General features: G+C 41.6%; 1 protein-coding gene across 1 annotated transcript; it reads right to left on the reverse strand.

Moving 5' to 3' along the window:
* Positions 1-329: 329 nt before the first annotated feature.
* On the reverse strand, positions 330-18641 carry WDR82 (WD repeat domain 82). Its single transcript, XM_042929576.1, has 9 exons — positions 18415-18641; positions 14298-14395; positions 11214-11280; positions 6541-6640; positions 5938-6054; positions 5549-5704; positions 5041-5110; positions 4104-4246; positions 330-3115 (listed from the first exon to the last, which is right to left on the reverse strand). Exons 1-9 carry the CDS (start codon positions 18573-18575, stop codon positions 3086-3088), a joined length of 942 nt encoding a protein of 313 aa, XP_042785510.1. The 5' UTR covers positions 18576-18641; the 3' UTR covers positions 330-3085.
* Between the last annotated feature and the right edge of the window lie 10 nt (positions 18642-18651).

Here is an 18651-nt window from a genome sequence, read left to right on the forward strand (position 1 = left end):
ACCAGTTGGCCCTTCCCAGTCCCTCATTTCTGGCCCTGTGGCTGCTTATTAGAGCCTGCGGTTGAGGAGACCCAGGCTGCTATGCGTTGAGGTCTGTCTGGGTCTAGGGATTCTTCCCAACAGCTGACAGGCCTTGGTCACCACGGGCAGGCAGAGGCAGTCCCAGGGAGCCCAACAATCCATCCACACAGCATTACCAGAGTCCCAAAGGGAATCAGGAGGACTAACAGGAGACAACCCATCCCTCCCTCCAACTCTAGGAACCAGGCAAACAATGCTATGGAAACTCAACAGAAAAGCTACAACCATAAAACTCTGTTTAAGACTGGTAACATGGAAAAAATGTTTATATGTTAAGTACAAAAGGGACATAAAATTGTATATACAGTAGAATAACAACTATGTAAACACACCAAAAATCTATGCACAGAAATTTCTAGAGGAACATTTAACACCAAAAGATTAACAGTGGTAGCATTTGGGTGGCAAACTGATTCACTTTAAAATTCCCCAAATTTCCTCAATAAGCATTAATTATGATTGCAACAGGGAAGTTTTATCTAAAAAAATAAAAATTAAAAAATCCCCCACTGGCTGGTGGTTGAGCAGTGCAGTGTCCCACATAAATTGGTGGCTTTGGCCTGGACTCTTCAAGTGTGGTGCGCCCCTCCCATCCTAGAGAGCTTAGAATACCACCGGCTCCACCCCTGCAGCCCTAGCCCCTCTGCTCCTTTATCCTGCCTTATTCTTACCACATCACGTCCAATCACTTCCAGCTGTAGCTTTCCCCTTTCCTTCCCAACTTAGCCAGCTCTGTAGCCACAGGTCCCTAGAAAGAGGGGCAGTGACGGGCCTATTCCAAAGAATGTGGTACCTCAGCTTTGGACACACAAGAACTCTCGAGAGGAATCATCTTCCTTGCTGACAGGCAAGTGGCTTCTCTGGCTGCAGGTGTTTATTAGGCAGCCCTTCTTATAAACCCAGTCTCAAGCACTCTGAACACCTACCATGAATTTTCTACTTTGGAGAGCCAGGAGTGGGCAGTAATAGATCATCTGGTTTCTAGAAGTCTCTCCATTCTGATAAGGCAGAGCTATATACAGTGGGTGGCACTGCAGAAAAGCTGCAGATTCCAGTCGACATTTTGGAAAGATGTATGCCCTTTGCCCTTTGAGAAACAAGTCAAAAGTAATTGCTAACAAAACAAAACAGTAATTGCTGGCAATTTACAGCCTATTTCTGCTGCTGAACAAAGGCAGTTAATGGCTTGCTTCCCCCTTAGCAACTATGTACTCTTGGGCAAGTCATAACCTTGTGGAGCCCGTTTCTGTATCTGCAGAGAACCTATGACCTACTTAAATGTTTGAGAACTTCCTGAAATAACATGCTACTGGTACTGCTCTAAGAAGGCCATGCAGGGGAAGGAAAGGCCATGAGCCAGCTGTAGCTCATTTCAACCCTGATCAAGACCTCTCCCTCTTCTAAGAGAAGGCAAGGAAAAGAAGAAAGCAGACATACCAGGTAAACAGGAATGACCTGTAATTGGAAAAGAAGCTTCAGACAAACTGAAAATGCTCTGGTTCCAACATCTTGTCCCCAGATGCCGGAAGCCAGGCACAAAGGGCATGCAAAAGTGACTGTCACACACGTACAAGCGCAGACAGAGCATCACCGAGCAAAAAGGGGGCTAATACTGCAGAGAGGGCCCCAAAGTGCGGCTTGAGGAATACAAGGGAAGTTATCCCAAGACCCTCAGTTAGCTGCCGTGGGAACAGCAAACATTTGAAGCTTTGCTTCATTCTGTCTCCCAAAGGAAAAAAGGGTAATAGGGAAGACTCACTAACACTTGTGGCAAACACTATTAGCAAGGATGCAGTCTTTCTCTCGGGCTGCAGGACTCGACCTCTTTCTGCTGAACTCTGAGAAATGACAGATATTTTATATACACATATATATATATGCATACATACATATACATATATATGTATGCACACACGGATATATTTAAATGAAGGTGTACACACTGTGCTAAAATACAAACAACAGAAACCCCATGTCATATATAAAAAGGCTAAATATAACATATAACACAGGCCTACAGCCAGCTCTTGCTTGGGAGCTGGGGAAGGGGTGGTATCATCTGGAGACTCTGTACACAATTTGTGGTGGGCAGGGAAGGCATCAGTGTAAACAACTCAGACTCACTCCACAATACTGGCCCACAGGAAAGCGTGATGTATCTCATGTACAAAAATAGACTCCCACCTTGCTTTTGTACAAAACCAAGCTTGGTAGGCACCCAGAAAGACCGCAGGTTTGTCTTCATGACGGGGGATCACACCAGGCTACTGCTAAACCTCCCAGCCATGGAACTCACCTGCAACCCCCACTTCCCTCCCCTTCAGGCTCCTGGGCCATCTCCCATCCAACACTCAGAGCCTTGAGGCGTGCCCAGATCACCCACCCTCACGTGACTAACTCGCTAGGCTTCCTGGCAAGCAAGGTCCTTTTCTGTTCATCTGTCCCTTTCTGACCCCCAGATATATGAAGACTTATTTCTGTAAATGTTTGGCACCTAAGTAACATGATGGGTGTGGAATATTGCCACAATGACACAGGGAGACCCAGTAACAAGACATGCAGGGTGCGGGCAAGGGGTGCTGAGCTTCCCTAGCATCTCAAAACCAGAACTGTGGCTTCCCATGCATTTATGGGGGTGGGAGAAGGGATGTGCAGAATTAACTTCACCGGCTCCTCAGCAGCAAATACATTCAAAATTGAAGGCGTCTCGAGGGCCCCAGTATACCCTAATCATGAATCTGGTCACTCCTCTGGAGGAGCTCAGTGCAGTGACAGCGGGAAAATCTAAGTCCTGACAGAATCTGCCACACCAACAGTCTTTTTTGAAGAAGCTCGGCAAAGTAATTTTTTTCTTCTGAGCAGATGTACAGCACATCCATGGGAAGGCCATGTGGAAGGATGCTCTTCAGCCCAGTCAAATGATCCGATCCATTATCTCAGTCCCCTCTGAGTTTTTTCCTGTTGGCCACCCTCACTGTACAGAAACAGCCGAGCAGCACCAAGGTCAGTCATCGATGGTGGGCAACCAGAAGGCCTGGAAGGAGAAACATAAATCAACTTTTAAAAGCCAAGCCTCTCTCCTCACTCAGGGTTCTTACCACCACCGTGCCCCCAGCATCAAGGTGCCCAACCCCAACAGTGGAGGAATTTTGGCTGGTGGCCTTCCCTCATGACCAACCGATTCTGACAATCTGTGGAAAAACATTCCCCCTCTGTGCAAAAGTAAGCTGGTTCTGTCTCCAACATGTCTACCTTCGTAGTCCAGTGGTAAGGAAAAACAAAAGAGCTGTCTGGGGAGGTGGGTATCTGGCCTTACTGCCAATCTGCCAGGTGACCTCCAACATGCCCTCTCCTTCTCAAGCTGTAAAAAAATGACAGGGACTGAGGTGGTTTTGCTGCATTTCTTTCTGACATCGTTTCCTCAGTGTCAAAAACAAAAAAAGAGCGAGGGGGCAATGTGTTCTGGGTAGGCTAGTAGTGAAATCCCTCATCCTCAAATACCCAGGTATACTTAAGAGATGCTAAAAAGAAACTTGAGGCTGAGACACACGGACGCTTTGTTCTGCTAGCATTGCCTAGAAACATAAGGAACTTGGAGGAAACGCTAAGTAGTGAGTTATGATCAACTGTAAAAATTTCTCAGGAATTCAGCATAAACTGAAAGAAATGGCAAACAGAGAGGTTGCAGCCACAATAGGCTGGTTCGAAGTATTTTAAGAAGCCAAAAAATTGTTAGGCATAGTCCCAAGTAGTTTGGTCATAAAACCAGGGGCTATAGCAAAAATGGGCCTGAGGTCTCCCAGCAGCTTACAGGTGATCCCAGATCACAGAAATAAGGGTGAAAGTGAAAGCCAAGTCCAACCAGAGATCAGATAATAGGAGGTGAACCAGGGAAGCCACCAGCTGAGAAACATGAACTTGGATGCTTATCAGGAACCTATTTAGGACACAGTTTACTGAAGTACCCACCACCCCAAATGGAAAGGGCCCTTATGTGGAAGACATCTCCTGTGTTCACATACCATGTTGGAACATGCGCTGGCAAAGGTCATGAACTTGGGGTTGAACTGCAAACAGGTAATAGGGCCTGTGTGTTTGCCATCCAACACAGCTACTTTTATACCACTCTCTCCATTCCAGACATGGATCTTGCCATCCTCTGAACCTAAAGAGAATGATAAAGGAAAATACAACAGCTCAAGGCACAATGCAAAGAAAAGTGGGAAAGACAAACTGACATCTGGAGAAAAGTCAAGCTTCAGGACCTGGCCCTCATCTGAAATTGAGGGAGAAGGGGCAGTGAAGAAAGGACACTTTGGAAACTGACCTTGACCCTAGTTATTTGTTCCCATCCAAGTCATTTCCCCTCTAACTTTAGTTTTCTCATTTAAAAAGGGGGCTACGGGGCACCTGGGTGGCTCAGTTGATTAAGTGTCTGACTTTGGCTCAGGTCATGATCTCACAGTTCGTGGGTTTGAGCCCCACATCAGGCTCTGTGCTGACAGTTCAGAGCCTGGAGCCTGCTTCAGATTCTGTGTCTCCCTCTCTCTCTGCCCCTTCCCTGCTTGTGCTCTGTCTCTCAAAAATAAACATTAAAGGAAAAAATTTTTTAAAAAAGGAGGGGGCTAAATACCATCACATCCCACTAACACCAAGCCACTGAAAACCGAATGCAGGGTTAAATCAGAAAGCTAGTATTATTAGTAATACTGTGCTTGTGGAGTTTAACTCTTACGCTGGTTCAACCAACATTAATGCCAGGTCCCAGTAAAGAAGTGCAAAATCAGGATAAAGACACTGCACCTTTGGCATAAGACTATACATTGTGGTGAGATAGGTGAGAACACCCATCAAGAGGATAATAGATAGTATTTTAATTAGTTAAAACTAACAAAAATACAAACAAAAAAATACACAGTACAGAGAAATAACCCCCCAAGGGGGATAAAGAAAGCTTACCAATCATAATAAACTGGGAGTCTGGAGTAAATGAGGCCTCCAGAGTGACAGCTTTGCTGTTGGCATAACCCTAAAAAAAAGCAGAACAGTTCTCTTATCACAGCCCTATTAATATAAAATAATTGCCTATAAACACTTACCCAGCACACACATCACCTTCCTTTCCATGAAACCCTCTCCTCTTCATGCATAGTGCCACCAAGGTTCCAAACTCGGCTGCCACCCTTTACAGTTCGCCCCCATCCCCAACTCCATATTCAATGCAACTAGAAAATTATTATGGCAAGGAATTACTTTGTATCTAAATTCCAAACTTGGGACACTATGTGAGAGAAGTGAATGTCTCAGAATCCAAGAGAAGTTAGTTCATGTTCAGAATGAAAATGCATGTCCATGCTTCCATCAGTGAGTCAAGGATAACCACTGGTCTCCATCAACCAGCTACCACAATTCTCAGCCCAGGAGGGAGGAGCATGGAAACAGCCATGCTCAAAGGTTGTCAGCTCACCCCAAAGGTGTGCATCACCACTCCCTTGAATGCATCGATGAGACGGATGAAGCTGCCATTGGTGGAGATGAGGATGAGTTTACCATCATTGCTGAACTTAAGTCCTGTCCACTCACAAGTCCGATCGTACTGCATCTTAAAAGTCGCAAATGGCCCCTGAAATGATAAAAACAGCAGACCCAGCCCAAGGCCCATCAATATTTCTTCTGCCAGAGCCAACTCTCATTCTGTCCCTTTAGATTCCTTTTTGGCTAGGAAAAGCAAGGAAGAACTATTGCTCTGACATTCGCCAGTGTCTACCACATACCTCCTTTATCATGGAAAAGGCTCTCATCTTACCCTTCAAAACCTCCATGATATGAAGATAGCTCAAAGATTCAAAGATTTACCTTATCAAAAGAGCGAAGGTCATAAAGTTTGACCATTTCAGAATTGACACCTGCAGCAAAAATTAACCCTTCTGGATCAAAGGAACAAACTGGCTTGCCTTGTAGATGCATGAGGCCCTATGAAAAAATAAGAAAAAAGGTTAATGAACCCAGGATCTTACCACCATGTAATTTACTTTTTCCAATGAAAACTAAGAAAGGACACAAACAGATACCTACCCAGAGAATGGAAAAAGCAAACAAACCTAACTAAAATAAGGCTTTTTACAAACAGGTCTCCATACAACTGGTTTCATCAACCCTAACTGTACAACTCTATAGACACTGAATCCAAATAAAAAGAAATTCTTTGAGCGTAAAAGCTACAGCTCACAGGTGTTAGGAAAATGGTTTTGAAAGCAAAAATCCACAGAGCATAATGCAATATGCACTGGATTAGGGTATTAGCTTAATTACCAGCCACCTACCAGGAAAACAGATTTTCTCCAAAGTTTAGAAAGACTTTGGGATCTCAGAATGGAACGATTACTTTCTCCTTTCCTTGAGAGGAAGAGCTCATGATAGTGCCTACCATAGAAAACTTTAACTGTGAGGTACCATTACCTGGCAGTTAGGAGACCGGAGATCCCAGAGTCGAATGGTCTTATCAAGAGACCCAGAAATGAAAGTGTCATCCACAGGTGACATGGACAAGGCCACCACCCTGCAATGCATCAAGATAAATAGGAGTTGAAGCATAATATTTGCAAAAATTGGATGTGAACTCTAAACCACTCTACCTGCCTAGCTACATTATATATACCTGTTCTCTCAACACTGCCATTTTAAGAAACATACACATATAAACAATCTGGAATAACCAAAAGCAACTAATATAATGAAAAAACAAACTTCGAGCTACAGCATAAAAATGTTAAGCCTCCAATGCAAAGCAAACCACAAGGAGACACCACTACACACCTATTAGAATAATTAGAAGCCTCATGCATTGCTGGTTGGAATGTAAAATGGTGCAGGTGCTTTGGAAGATTTATAGTTCCTTAAAAAGTGAAAGGTAGTTACTATATGACCCAGAAATTCCACTTCCAGGTATATACCCAAGAAAAATGGAAACCTATGTCCATACAAAAAGGTACACATATGCTCACAACAGCATTATTCATAATAGCAAAAAAGTGGAAACCCAAATGCCCATCAACTAATGAATGGATAAGCAAAATGTGGTGTCTCTATACAATGAAATATTTGATAATAAAAAGAAATGAAGTACTGATTCATGTTACAGCATGTTATGAACCTTGGAAACATGGTAAGTGAAAGAAGTGGACATGAAAGGGCACAAACTGTCTCATTCATTTATAAAAAATGTCCAGAATAAACAAAGCTATAGATATAGAAAGAAGATTAGTGGTTGCTGGGAACTTATAGGAGGAGGCATGGGGGGTGACTGCTACTGAATACAGGGTTTCTGTTTGGGAGTGATGAAAGTGTTCTGGATTAGTGGTGATGGTTGCCCAATTCTGTGAATATACTAAAAACCTGAACTGTATACTTTAAGAGGGTGAATTTATGGTACAAAACTATATCTCAATTAAAAAACAAAACCTACCAAAAAATCCTTAATTACTTAACTAGAATTTTGTGGACTATACTAACAGTCTTAAACCTGAGTACAATCAGCATTATCTGAGGGTGGATTAAAAACACAGACTACTGAGATCCACTCCCAGAACTTCTAATCCAGCAGGTCTGAGAACCTGCTCCCAGGTGATGGTGAGGCTGTTGGTTTGGGCACTACTTACTAAGCCAAGCCACAGGCCTGTGCTAATAGCAACTGTTATTTCTGATATGAGTCCCCTTTTATGGTTATACCACTAAGAGTCACTCACTAGAAAACATTTCTTCCAAGGGCTCCTGAGCTCTCTTGTCCCCTTTGCTCATATTCTCACTCTGCCACTCTGCTATGAAGACACCAGCCACCTCCCAAGCATTTGGGCCTGGCCTGCAATGAAGGACAGCATGTGGCTCTACCAAAGCCCCAAGTGAAGTTTCATTGAGGGCCACAAGCTATGACCTGTATATATAATGCCTATGAGTCTACATTATCACCTATAGAGAAGGCCCTTGTGGAAACAGACACTTGGATAACTCTTCCTTCTGGACTATGGAAGAGTAGTTCTGCATTCTGGCTTGGCCGTAAAACACTTCATAGATATAGAAGCTGGTGTCACAGATGAAGATTATAAAGGAAATGTTGGTGTTGTGCTGTTTCATTTGATAAAAGTTTGAAGTCAAAAAGATGACCAAATTGCACAGCTCATTTGTGAATGGATCTTTTATATAGAAATAGAGTAGGTTCAAGTTTTGGATGACACTGAAAGGGGTTCAGAAGGTTTTAGTTCCACTGGAAAGCATTAAAATTTATGCCATGAATAGAAAATGAGAAAATGTACTTTTCTTTAAATTTTTACCTAAAGAAAAATTTCTTCCAATATAACTCAATTAACATCCATACTAGTTCCTCAACTTAAACATTTAAAGATACCGTAAGCCAAAATTTCCTGGGAATGCTGAGGCGGTAATAAAACAGTGAGCAGAATGCATACGTACATGTAATTTTAGGTCATTGTATTCAGGTCAAAAGCTCAGAAAAAGTCTATCTTGGGCTCTATGCTGAGAAGTAAAGAGAATACAACGAGGAGTAAAACCTCAACTCTAGAAGCACCTGAATGGCTCAGTCGGTCTAACTTTGGCTCAGGTCATGATCTCATGGGTGTAGCCCCGTATCGGTCCCTCTGTGGTCAGCACACAGCCTGCTTTGGATCCTCTGTCCCCCTCCCTCTCTGTTCCTGCCCTGCTTATTCTCTCTCTCTCAAAATAAATAAACTTAAAAACAAAAACAGAAACAAACAACAACACAAAAATAGCCCAACTCTAAGAAAGCTTAACTGTCCAGTCCAGAGAACTCCAAGAGAGGGTCAGAGAAGGCTTTCTGGAAGAAGCACCACATGTGGTGGACAGGATTTCAATGAGAGATGTCTTTACAGAAAAAGTGCCAGACAGGAAGGCATGAGGCCCATGTCTAGGAAGCAGCCCAGAATTCACCTCAACTTGAGTGGTGGAAAATAATGTTGGGAACATGAGTCACAACCAGAGGGAGGAAAGCCTCACTCCAAGGGGAAGGGGCAGACAGATATGGAGAACTATTAAAGTTCTTCACAGAGATATAGATAGACTATGAAGTGGTCGGAACTGTAATACAGGATGCTAAAGAAGGATGATGAGGGATAGGGAGATTAATTAGGATTTGACTGTAATTCACTTTACAGTGCATGAGCCAGGACCGAAGAAAAGGATAGTGACACACTAGGTTAAACCTAGGTAGAATCAATAGGATTAACAACTTACTAGATGTGAAAGCAAGGGAAAGAAAGCGAACAGGGAACAGAGGCTTTGAGTTAGGATAATTAGAAGGGACAGTGATAAAGAAACATGAGGCCGAGAGAGAGGATATGGCCCACAGCATGTAACAATGAGGGATGGTATGCTGGACCTGTCAGGTGGGAGCATGAAAGAGATATCCACATAGATGTATATAAAACCTGGAGGTGGAAATGGAGTCTGGAAATCAGGGTAGACATGAGCTAAAAATATTGATTTGGGAAGCCATCTGAGTAGAGGTAAATGAAATTAGTGATGAAGATGTGAGAAAATATCAAGACAGGAGAAAAGCTAGGGTGAAATCTTACTTATTTTAGAGTCAAAAGGAGAAAGAAAGGCCAAGAATTGCAAGAGTGGAACCAAAATGGGAAAGTAGGCTACCAAAGGGGAAAAAAAAAAAGTCACTGAGAAGTTGAACACCAAAAAAAGCCAAAAACCCAAAAACCACCCCCCACCCCCCACCCCCGAAGACAGATTTTAACTGGAGACAGCAGGGAAAGAGGAGTAAAACAGCATGGAAAAAGCCCCATAAATGATCCCGGGACTAGACCAAATGATTTAAACAGTGAATGAGTGAGGAGGTGGAGATGGGAGTATGCAGATTATTCTTTCATGTTTGACAGTTACAAGGAGTGGGAGATAAGTTCAAGGAATAGATTTAAGATAAGGAAGACCAAGTAAGTTTGTAGGCAGCAAGGAAAAGTCTACTTAAGAAGATGGAAACAAGTAGAAAGAAGGAGGTTGGTTTTGTCAAAGAAGAAAGGATACTTCTTTTCAAGGAAAGGGTTCCAAGGAAGTTGAAAAGAACTCATTTTGGATGGCCTTGATTTTCTTAAAAAAAAAAAAAACAAAAAACAAAAAAAAAACGGCAACAAGTTATCTTCTGAGAATCAGGACATCAAAAAGCTGGATAATCAGGAAGATTGGAAAGAATTTCAAACAACTACAATCAACTCAAATCATTTGTGAACATTAATTTGACTACAAACAAGCAAAAACATCTACTTATCACAAGCCATCATTTGTTTGTTTGGGACCAGTAACCAAAAGCTGTCAGCTCTCACCTTCAGCAACATAGATATGCTCTGCCCAATCAAAAGTGCAGCCTAAAACAGGGTGCTCTTGGTCCATCTCCTGTTAAGGTTCTGTACCACTCCAAGTTGTACTGTGTTAATGTATGTTTGTAAACAAAAGCAGGAGGAAATACCCTCAGTGATTAAAATATCATCCAAAGGAAAATGTGTTTAACACTCAACCCAAACTTGAATATTTGAAGAAAAAACACTGGGGGAACTGGGGTATGAGATAGAGAGAAACAAAATGCATTACAAACCAGAATAAGGAAACAAGCTTCTGGACTTTCAAAAGTCACAAAGGACAATTTTATTTATCATTATTTTTTTTCATCCTCATTAAGATCTTCACATGGAACATGTTTATGAAGACTAGGGGCCTGCTGTAATGGGGCCACCAGTACTGGAAGAGGCCTCACATATAAATGGTCCTTTCGTTAAGGGACATCTAATATTTGGGGTTCCTCAATGATAAATGTAATTTGTACTACATAGGTTTCCACTGAGTGTCTTTAATCCACTTTTTCCCCAATTATGTTTTAACTGAGATTTCAGTTTATCTATGAAGTCCTACCCCTGCTTCCACAACCTCAGTAAATCAAGTATTGACTGAGGGAGAGTTAACAAGAGAAGACTAAGAGGAATGCCAAACAGCAGTAAAGAACTAGCTTTAGTTCACTAATAAAATCTCTCTACTCTCCTAGTCTCTGGGTAACCTCAGGGGTAAAAGAACTATCTACTTCTGTAACATCTGGTTCTTACCTTTTGCTATGTCCAGGAAAGTATCTGATGTATTTGTTGTCATGCAAGGACAGGTAACGAATAGTATCTGTAAGAAGACAAATAAGGCATGATGATACCCTATTATTTTTAAAGGAATTACTGTACATTTTCATCTTGAAAACAAGGCCAAAAAATTTATTGTTTTCCATAACTCAAGCAAGGTGTGAATAAGTAAGGCTGAGTAATTCTTCTCCACAGCTGAAGAATGGGCACTACAGATTTCACATAATTCAAAAGCAGAGTTCGTTCTTGACAGCATATACAGCAATTTTTAAAAATCATTGTTACCACCAATCTTTGGCTTCTGCATAGTTACAATGCAACCTGTCCTGCAAATATACCCTGCCTGCACCACCCCCAGAAAGCACAATAGGTTCAGTGCTCACAGAATGGCAAGCCTTAAAGGAAAACATTTAGCTGCTAAGGAAACAGGCTCAAAGAATTAAGTAGCCATGCTAAACTGAGGATCAGGCTGAACTCTGGCATAATATTTTTGTCCAGGGTTCTCCAACAGCGTGTTAGGGACCTAAATTTTAATTGGGTATATAATCTACATCAAAACTAAACAAATGGAAACAGAAGTAACGTCCTACTACTTTTTAAGTTAACCAGCTATCCACTGGTACTTTGTGCATCAGAGAGAAGTCAGTTGATAATAATAATAATAATAATAATAATAATAATAATAATAAAGTGTCCAAAAGAACAAATCAGGAAATTGGGTTAAAAAGATCTTAAAACATTTAAAAATTAAACTCATAAATACATCAGTAAGTCACAGCAGCGAGATTCTGTCAATATCAAAGAAAAGAATAATCATAGAGATTTGTGCTTGGGGAGAAAAAGACAAACACTCTTAAAAACCAAGTGATTCTACCTGAAAAAGTAAACAAAAAGATGGCGGTGGAAAGGGAATGAAGTGCCATAAAGAACAGAACTAGAAAGTACTATGCCTTGCAAAAGACTAGGAATAAGAAGCAACTGTTGCGAAAAAGGCAATAGGAAATGGTGCCAATATAGATAGGAAAGCATAGAAAGAACATTCTAGAGGCAAACAACACAGAAACAAAGAGGCTGAAAGCACCAAATCATTCCAGTTGTTCACAGGGGTACTTTCTAGTAACAGGGCATCTAACTCGGGAGAGGGAAAACCGCACTCTTTGTATGTTCCAAAACTGAACTCTATATAGTTTTCCTTGAAAATCTTCAAAGTTCTAGAATGACAACTATGAAGTCTTCCTGGATGTTCTATTGCTAGTAACTACTCACCTGCCCTAAGCAGAAAAAGACTTTCCTCCCCATTACCTGGTTTCCCAGAGATGAGCAGGGAGTCGCCATCCTCTCCGCCCCACTCAGTAGCTGGTGCACTGTTCCTGGCAAGGCAGTGGCCTGTACAGTTATCTCCTGTACCGGGTGGTATCATAGACCCTCAAACTGTACAAACTACTACCTCAGCCTGGAATCAGGCAAAAGGAAACGGAGCGTTGGAGGAACTCTTCAGGATGCACTCGAGACAGGAAAGGCAACATCCTCCCAGCAGAGGCCTGGCAGCAAAGCTGCAAGTGCCACACATTTGCCTCATTTTGCACCATATTTGGAGAATCCTCACATTTAATCACCCCAACAGAAGAAGTATACCAGTCATTCAGGTGATCACATAGATATGTTTCCTCAGGATCCTAATGTTTTATATTCTTGTCCAAAAGCATCAATTGCACTGCTTACTTAGAAAACCACTTCTGAAATAGAGGCATGAAAAGTAGAAATGATATACTTACTAAAAATCAAGTACAGGCAGAAAAGTCTCATTTAAAAAAAAAAAAAAAAAAAAAAAAGGACTTCCGCCCATCTGCTCTGAGATAAGCATAGCCAAAACAGCAGTCTAAGTGATCTTTGTGGATGACATTAGAAAAATCTTAACTGCAGGGGCGCCTGGGTGGCTCAGTCGGTTAAGTGGCCGACTTCACCTCAGGTCATGATCTAGCAGGTCATGATCTCACAGTCTGTGGGCTGGGGCCCCGCATCGAGTTCTGTGCCGACAGCTCAGAGCCTGAAGCCTGCTTTGGATTCTGTGTCTCCCTCTCTCTCTCTCTCTCTCTCTCTCTCTCTCTCTCTCTGCCCCTCCCCTGCTCATGTTCTGTCTCTCTCTCAAAAATAAACATTAAAATTTTAAAAAAAGAAAAAAAAATAAAACTTACTATAAAAAGTGAGACAATCAATAAATCAGTGAGATAAATGAAAAAAAAAAAAAAAGTCCTAAGGTGAAAGTCCTCAACTACCAAGATGAACTGTCAACTGAGAATGACTTATCCCAGGGGAAATAAATGCAGGTAAAAACAAGATCAAGATCATTTATTAGATAAAGAAATTCACAAATTTAATTTATAAAAATAACTCTTTACTCTTTAAAACCATTAACTTTATTTAAAAGTTAAAAGGGGAAGGGCCCTCTAGCTGGCTCAGTCTGAAGGGCATGTGACTCTTTTGATTTCAGGGTTGTGAATTCGAGCCCCACATTGGGTATAGAGATTACTTACAAATAAAGTCTTTAAAAATAAATAAAATAAAATGGAAAAGGGACAAAATTCAGATTAAAAATGGTCCCTAAAATTAAACATAATTAAGGTCAATACACTGTCCTTCATGACACAGACCATGAAAGGTAGAGCATACACCAAAATCTCATCTAAGGTCCCTAAACTACCATAGCTGAAACATTCGTGGTTATTTGCCACTTGCTGTATGTCAAATAGTCTTTCCTTTTATTTGTTCAAAAAGTATTCTTTCAAGTTTAAAGAAGTACAAACTATAAATATAATTCAGTGCTTCCTATACCCACTCTCCATTCTAATCTAGAGACCTTTCATACTCCATTTCAAGTCCTTCAAAAGTATTGGTGGCTTGTTTCCAGCATCCCTTCAGTCATAACAATTGCTAACATCTTAAGAAAATATGTTTAAATTACAGAAACTCTAAGCAAAGCAGAAATAGTCACAAAGATTCCAAGAACTACTTAACAAAAGAAATCATAACCATTACTTCCCAAAAAGAAGGCTTGCTTACCGTCTATTTTGTTAGAGCTGTAAACGACTGTGTTTGCTGCATGGGTGTATCTGATGAGGTCCACGCCATATTTCTTACTGTACAGGGTTCTCTTTGGTCTGATGAGGAAATGGACAGAGAAAGAAAACCATCAAAATCCTCCATCACCAAAACCTAGGATCTTCATATAAACAGAAGAATCTGAATGATGTGGCAAGGATGAGAATTCTTTGGAAGCTCTAACACTGGAAAGAAACAGAATTTCTTCCAAACGAGAGAAAACAAATGGAATCAATCAAGTGCAACAGACTTTCACCTCTGAACAACAAATGCTGAGGTTAGGAAGTGGAAGTAAATCTGAGGGCTCAACTGAGTCTTTACTACAATGTTCAGAAGTTTTGAGAAAAAGTACATCTTTTTGGAAAGAAAGGCACACAAAACACAAGTCACAGTTTATAACAAAGAGGGATATGGGAATACGTTAAATTAGTGAGGCCAAACTTTTCTTGAGCCATTCACTTAGAAACCAGATCTTTTCTCAAGAAGAAACAAATGATTTATCAAAACTGAAACCAGATGTAAAACTGCTTGTCTTTCCTAATATAACCTGCAGTTGCAGAAGCTATCTATCCTTCCTATTCTACAAGTCCAAAGTACTTACTGAGGCTTTTAGAAGGCAAGGCTGATTCTCCCTAGAAAAAAACTGGTCATTGGTTCTTTTCTTTTTAATGTAAAATCACATAATTCTAAGCTAGGAGTTACAAATTCATATGAAGTTCCTTTTCCTTCAATGTCTTCCTCTATAGGACCCTGAAAATCAAAGATCAAACTGAAACTGATCTCAGTAAAATCTTTAACCAAAAGCTCACAATGTTCTACATTTGGGTATAGGAGGATTTTATAAATTGTATACCAATGTTTACAAAGAGTTCCAATTTTGAAAAAGAAAAAAATTCGCCCTCTCAATGAAGCCTAGATGCTAAACAATCAGATTACCCAAGCAGCTTTAAGAACTCAAATATTTGCACTTTCAATTTTTGTTAATGTCAGTGAGGTCAAGGGTTTCCCTACCCAAAACTCATTTCCAAACAAGCTTCTCATTCCAAATGCACTGAATTTTCCACATTCTCACCTTTAACTGAAAGCTTAGTTAAAAAGATCAGCTCAAAGGCTACCCTGTTTAACCCCCTACCCTGGGCTCTGCTGTGGGGTTACTGTGTGGTAAACAGCGAGCATATGTATGCACATACATGTGTTCTTGCTCTCAAAAAATAGTTGACTTTATTTCTACAAGTGGAAAAAGAAGCTTACTTATCCCAACAATTCAGTCTAAAATAGTGAAGACATATCCTGAAGAGCCAATGTTAAAGGGTATGGAATAAGGAAAGTTTTTAGTTCCACTTATGTATGGCCTATTTGTCTCAAACACTAACCTGAGATTTATTTTTAATAACAAATCTTTTACCTCATATCACTTCCTAGTTTGGAAACAAGATCCTAATTTTTGCATCCATTTCAGAGAATCTTTACAAAGCCCATGCACAACATTTTTCCATGAATATTTTGGTTAAGCTTCTTTCCACAAACTATGAGTCTGGTGATCAGGCATGAATAAAAAATATTATGAAAAATTTTCATCACCTAGCAGATAATATATTTTATAAGTCTTTCAAATTGAAAAATCACTCAACGGATGAACAAAAACAACGGACAAAATGAACAAAAAACTGGAAAATATTAAGTATAAAGAATCTTGTTTTGACCATCTTCAAACTCCCAAATTCTAACATTTAGTACCATCTAGTAGAGATACTATGACTTCCAAGGAAACACTACTCTTCTACCAATGTTGGTTTGACTTATACTAGTGGCACATTTTTTCCTCACATTACCCCTTAGGATCATGGACTCTTAAAGGCAAAAGAGGTCATCTAATACTCAGAGAAGTGATCTAACCATTGTCACATACCTGGTCACAAAGCCAAACTAGAACCCAGGTCTCCTAACTACCAAGCCAGTCCCTTGCCATAGACCACAATGAAATAAGGTCACAATTAATTGATAAGAGAAAATGTAAAAGAGAATGCCCTACACTATTACATCAATACTAAATTTGCTAATTTGGATAATTGTGCTCTGGTTGTATAAAAGAATGTCCTTGTGCTGAGGAAATCCATGTTGAAGTGTTTGGAGATCAGGGGCTTGATACCTCCAACTTATTCTCTTAATGGTTCATTAAAAAATGCATACCTAAATACTTAAAACACAGAGAGCTGTAATGCAAAAGAGGTAAAATGTAACTGATTATTGGATGATATGGATCTCTGAAATACTGTTTAACTTTCCTGTAAGTTTGTAATTATGTAAAAAGCTACATGAGTGAATAAACTGCATGTCGTAAAATTAACATTTTACTTCCAAGTAAACTGTCACTGCTCCCAACAAGTAGAAATTATGCCACACTTAGAGAGAAACTACTAAGAAGGCTATCACAACCTTCATCTCCTTTGAATGAGAACATACATCTCCATCATCAAGGTTCCAGGTAGAGGTTCCAATCTGTGCACAAGCACTCAACATTTCAAGCCAGTCAGCTTCAAATTACTTCTAGTCCCAGGAACCCACAATCCTAATCCCGACTCCAGCTCTATATGTTACTCTCTCTTCCAAGCTGATTCAAATGACCAAACCTGGACAGAAATACATCTACTAAATGAATAACGTTGACTAAAGTCAGCACTGGTCCAGCTAACAATGCTCTCTTCCCTTAGGACCACCACTCTAGGCCACTCGTCTGCATACTGCAGGCAGATCCAGAGCCAGTTACATAATACTTTTCCATAGCCCCCGTGGGAAAAAATTGGGAAGAAGATACAGCTTAGACCAAAACAACGTTACTTTAGATAACCGAATTCACAAACGAAGAGACAAGTACCAAAGAAAGTTTACAGAAGGCATCGGTTTTAAAACAAAAAAAAGGCAAAAAGAACAGTTGGAAAAGGCAGAGAAAACCCCAACGATTCAAAAAATAAGATCTGGAATTAGGTAACAAAATGAAATCTGACAAAACCACTAGCCACCGTATTATACCAAATAGCCACAAGCCTGCTTGGAGAAGGTGGCTGAGGGAAATCGAATCTAGCCTAAGCCAGTTTCTGCTCCAAAGGAGTTCACAATTTAGTAACGAGAAAGCAAAGCAGGTTTATAAAGGGTGAGGTGAAGCTGACAAGGTCCCCAGAGAAAAAGGCAAATGTGCTTATAAGACTTTAGAGATGCAGTGCGGTGGCAACACAGAAATTTCACAATCAGACCCTGAATTTTGGTAATTCCAGGTGGACCATAAAGTGTAATTTAAAAATATATATAAGAGGAAACATAAAATTGTTTTGGGATGCTATGTTTTCATAGTAGGTTCCCATTCAGGTCGGGATGGGACAGCCAAGTTAGTTTTTTTTGGCAAAAAGGAAAAGTTTCTGATGTTGTTAAAAAGTTAACTACAAATGTGGGCAATGGGTCTGAGGGAGTAAAAGAATGATTTGGAACCGAAAGAAAAAGACAGGGGGCCCAAAGAGGCACAACAAATAAATCCTGACAGCTAAGAACTGCAACCCACGCGGCCTTCCGGCAGAAGGCGGCGGGAAGCTAAGGGGCAGGGGATGGGCGGAGTGCCAGGGCTGAATCGAGGTCACCGAGGAGGGCAGAGAGAGCGAGCTGTGACGCTGCTGAGGCAGGAGCGCAGCCTCTGCGGTTCCGCGCGGGGGGCCAGAGCCGACCGGCACCTCTGACAGAGTCGGAGGAGCGGAAAAGCTACCTGCTGGGGCCCAGGTGGGAGGACCGGGCGTTTAAAGGTCAAGGTCAAGGTGGGGTTTGGCAAGCGATACGGAAGCGCTTTTCCAGGAGGCCGAAAGCAAGCAAAATAATAACGATGGTAGTATCACTCTCACTATTCTTATTATTTTTAAAAAGGTCTCCTGGACATCTTCGGAATGGAAGCGGCCCTGGCGGCAGCGAGTGCAAAACAGGCCGGAGAGGGCGGCGGGGCCGGGGGCGGGCGGCGGGGCGAGCGCTGGGCCACGAGAGGGAGAGAGGGAGGGACGGACAGACTCGGGCCCGGGCCCAGGGCCACCGCCGCACTCACTTGCCCTCCTGGCAGTCATAGAGCACGATGGAGTCGTCGTCGCTGCTCGAGATGACCGTCTCGCCGTTGGGGCTAAAGTCAAAGCAGTTAATCTTGTCCGAGTTCTCGCGGAACACCTTGGCGACGCGGAAACTCCGCAGCACGCTGTCGGTCAGCTTCATGGCGGCGGCTGCTGGAGGCGGTGGCGGCGGCGCAGGGCCGGGGCGGGGCCCGGCAGCAGGCGGGCGGGCGGGCTGG

The sequence above is a fragment of the Panthera leo genome, chromosome A2, assembly GCF_018350215.1.
Source record: "Panthera leo isolate Ple1 chromosome A2, P.leo_Ple1_pat1.1, whole genome shotgun sequence".
Taxonomy (NCBI): domain Eukaryota; kingdom Metazoa; phylum Chordata; class Mammalia; order Carnivora; family Felidae; genus Panthera; species Panthera leo.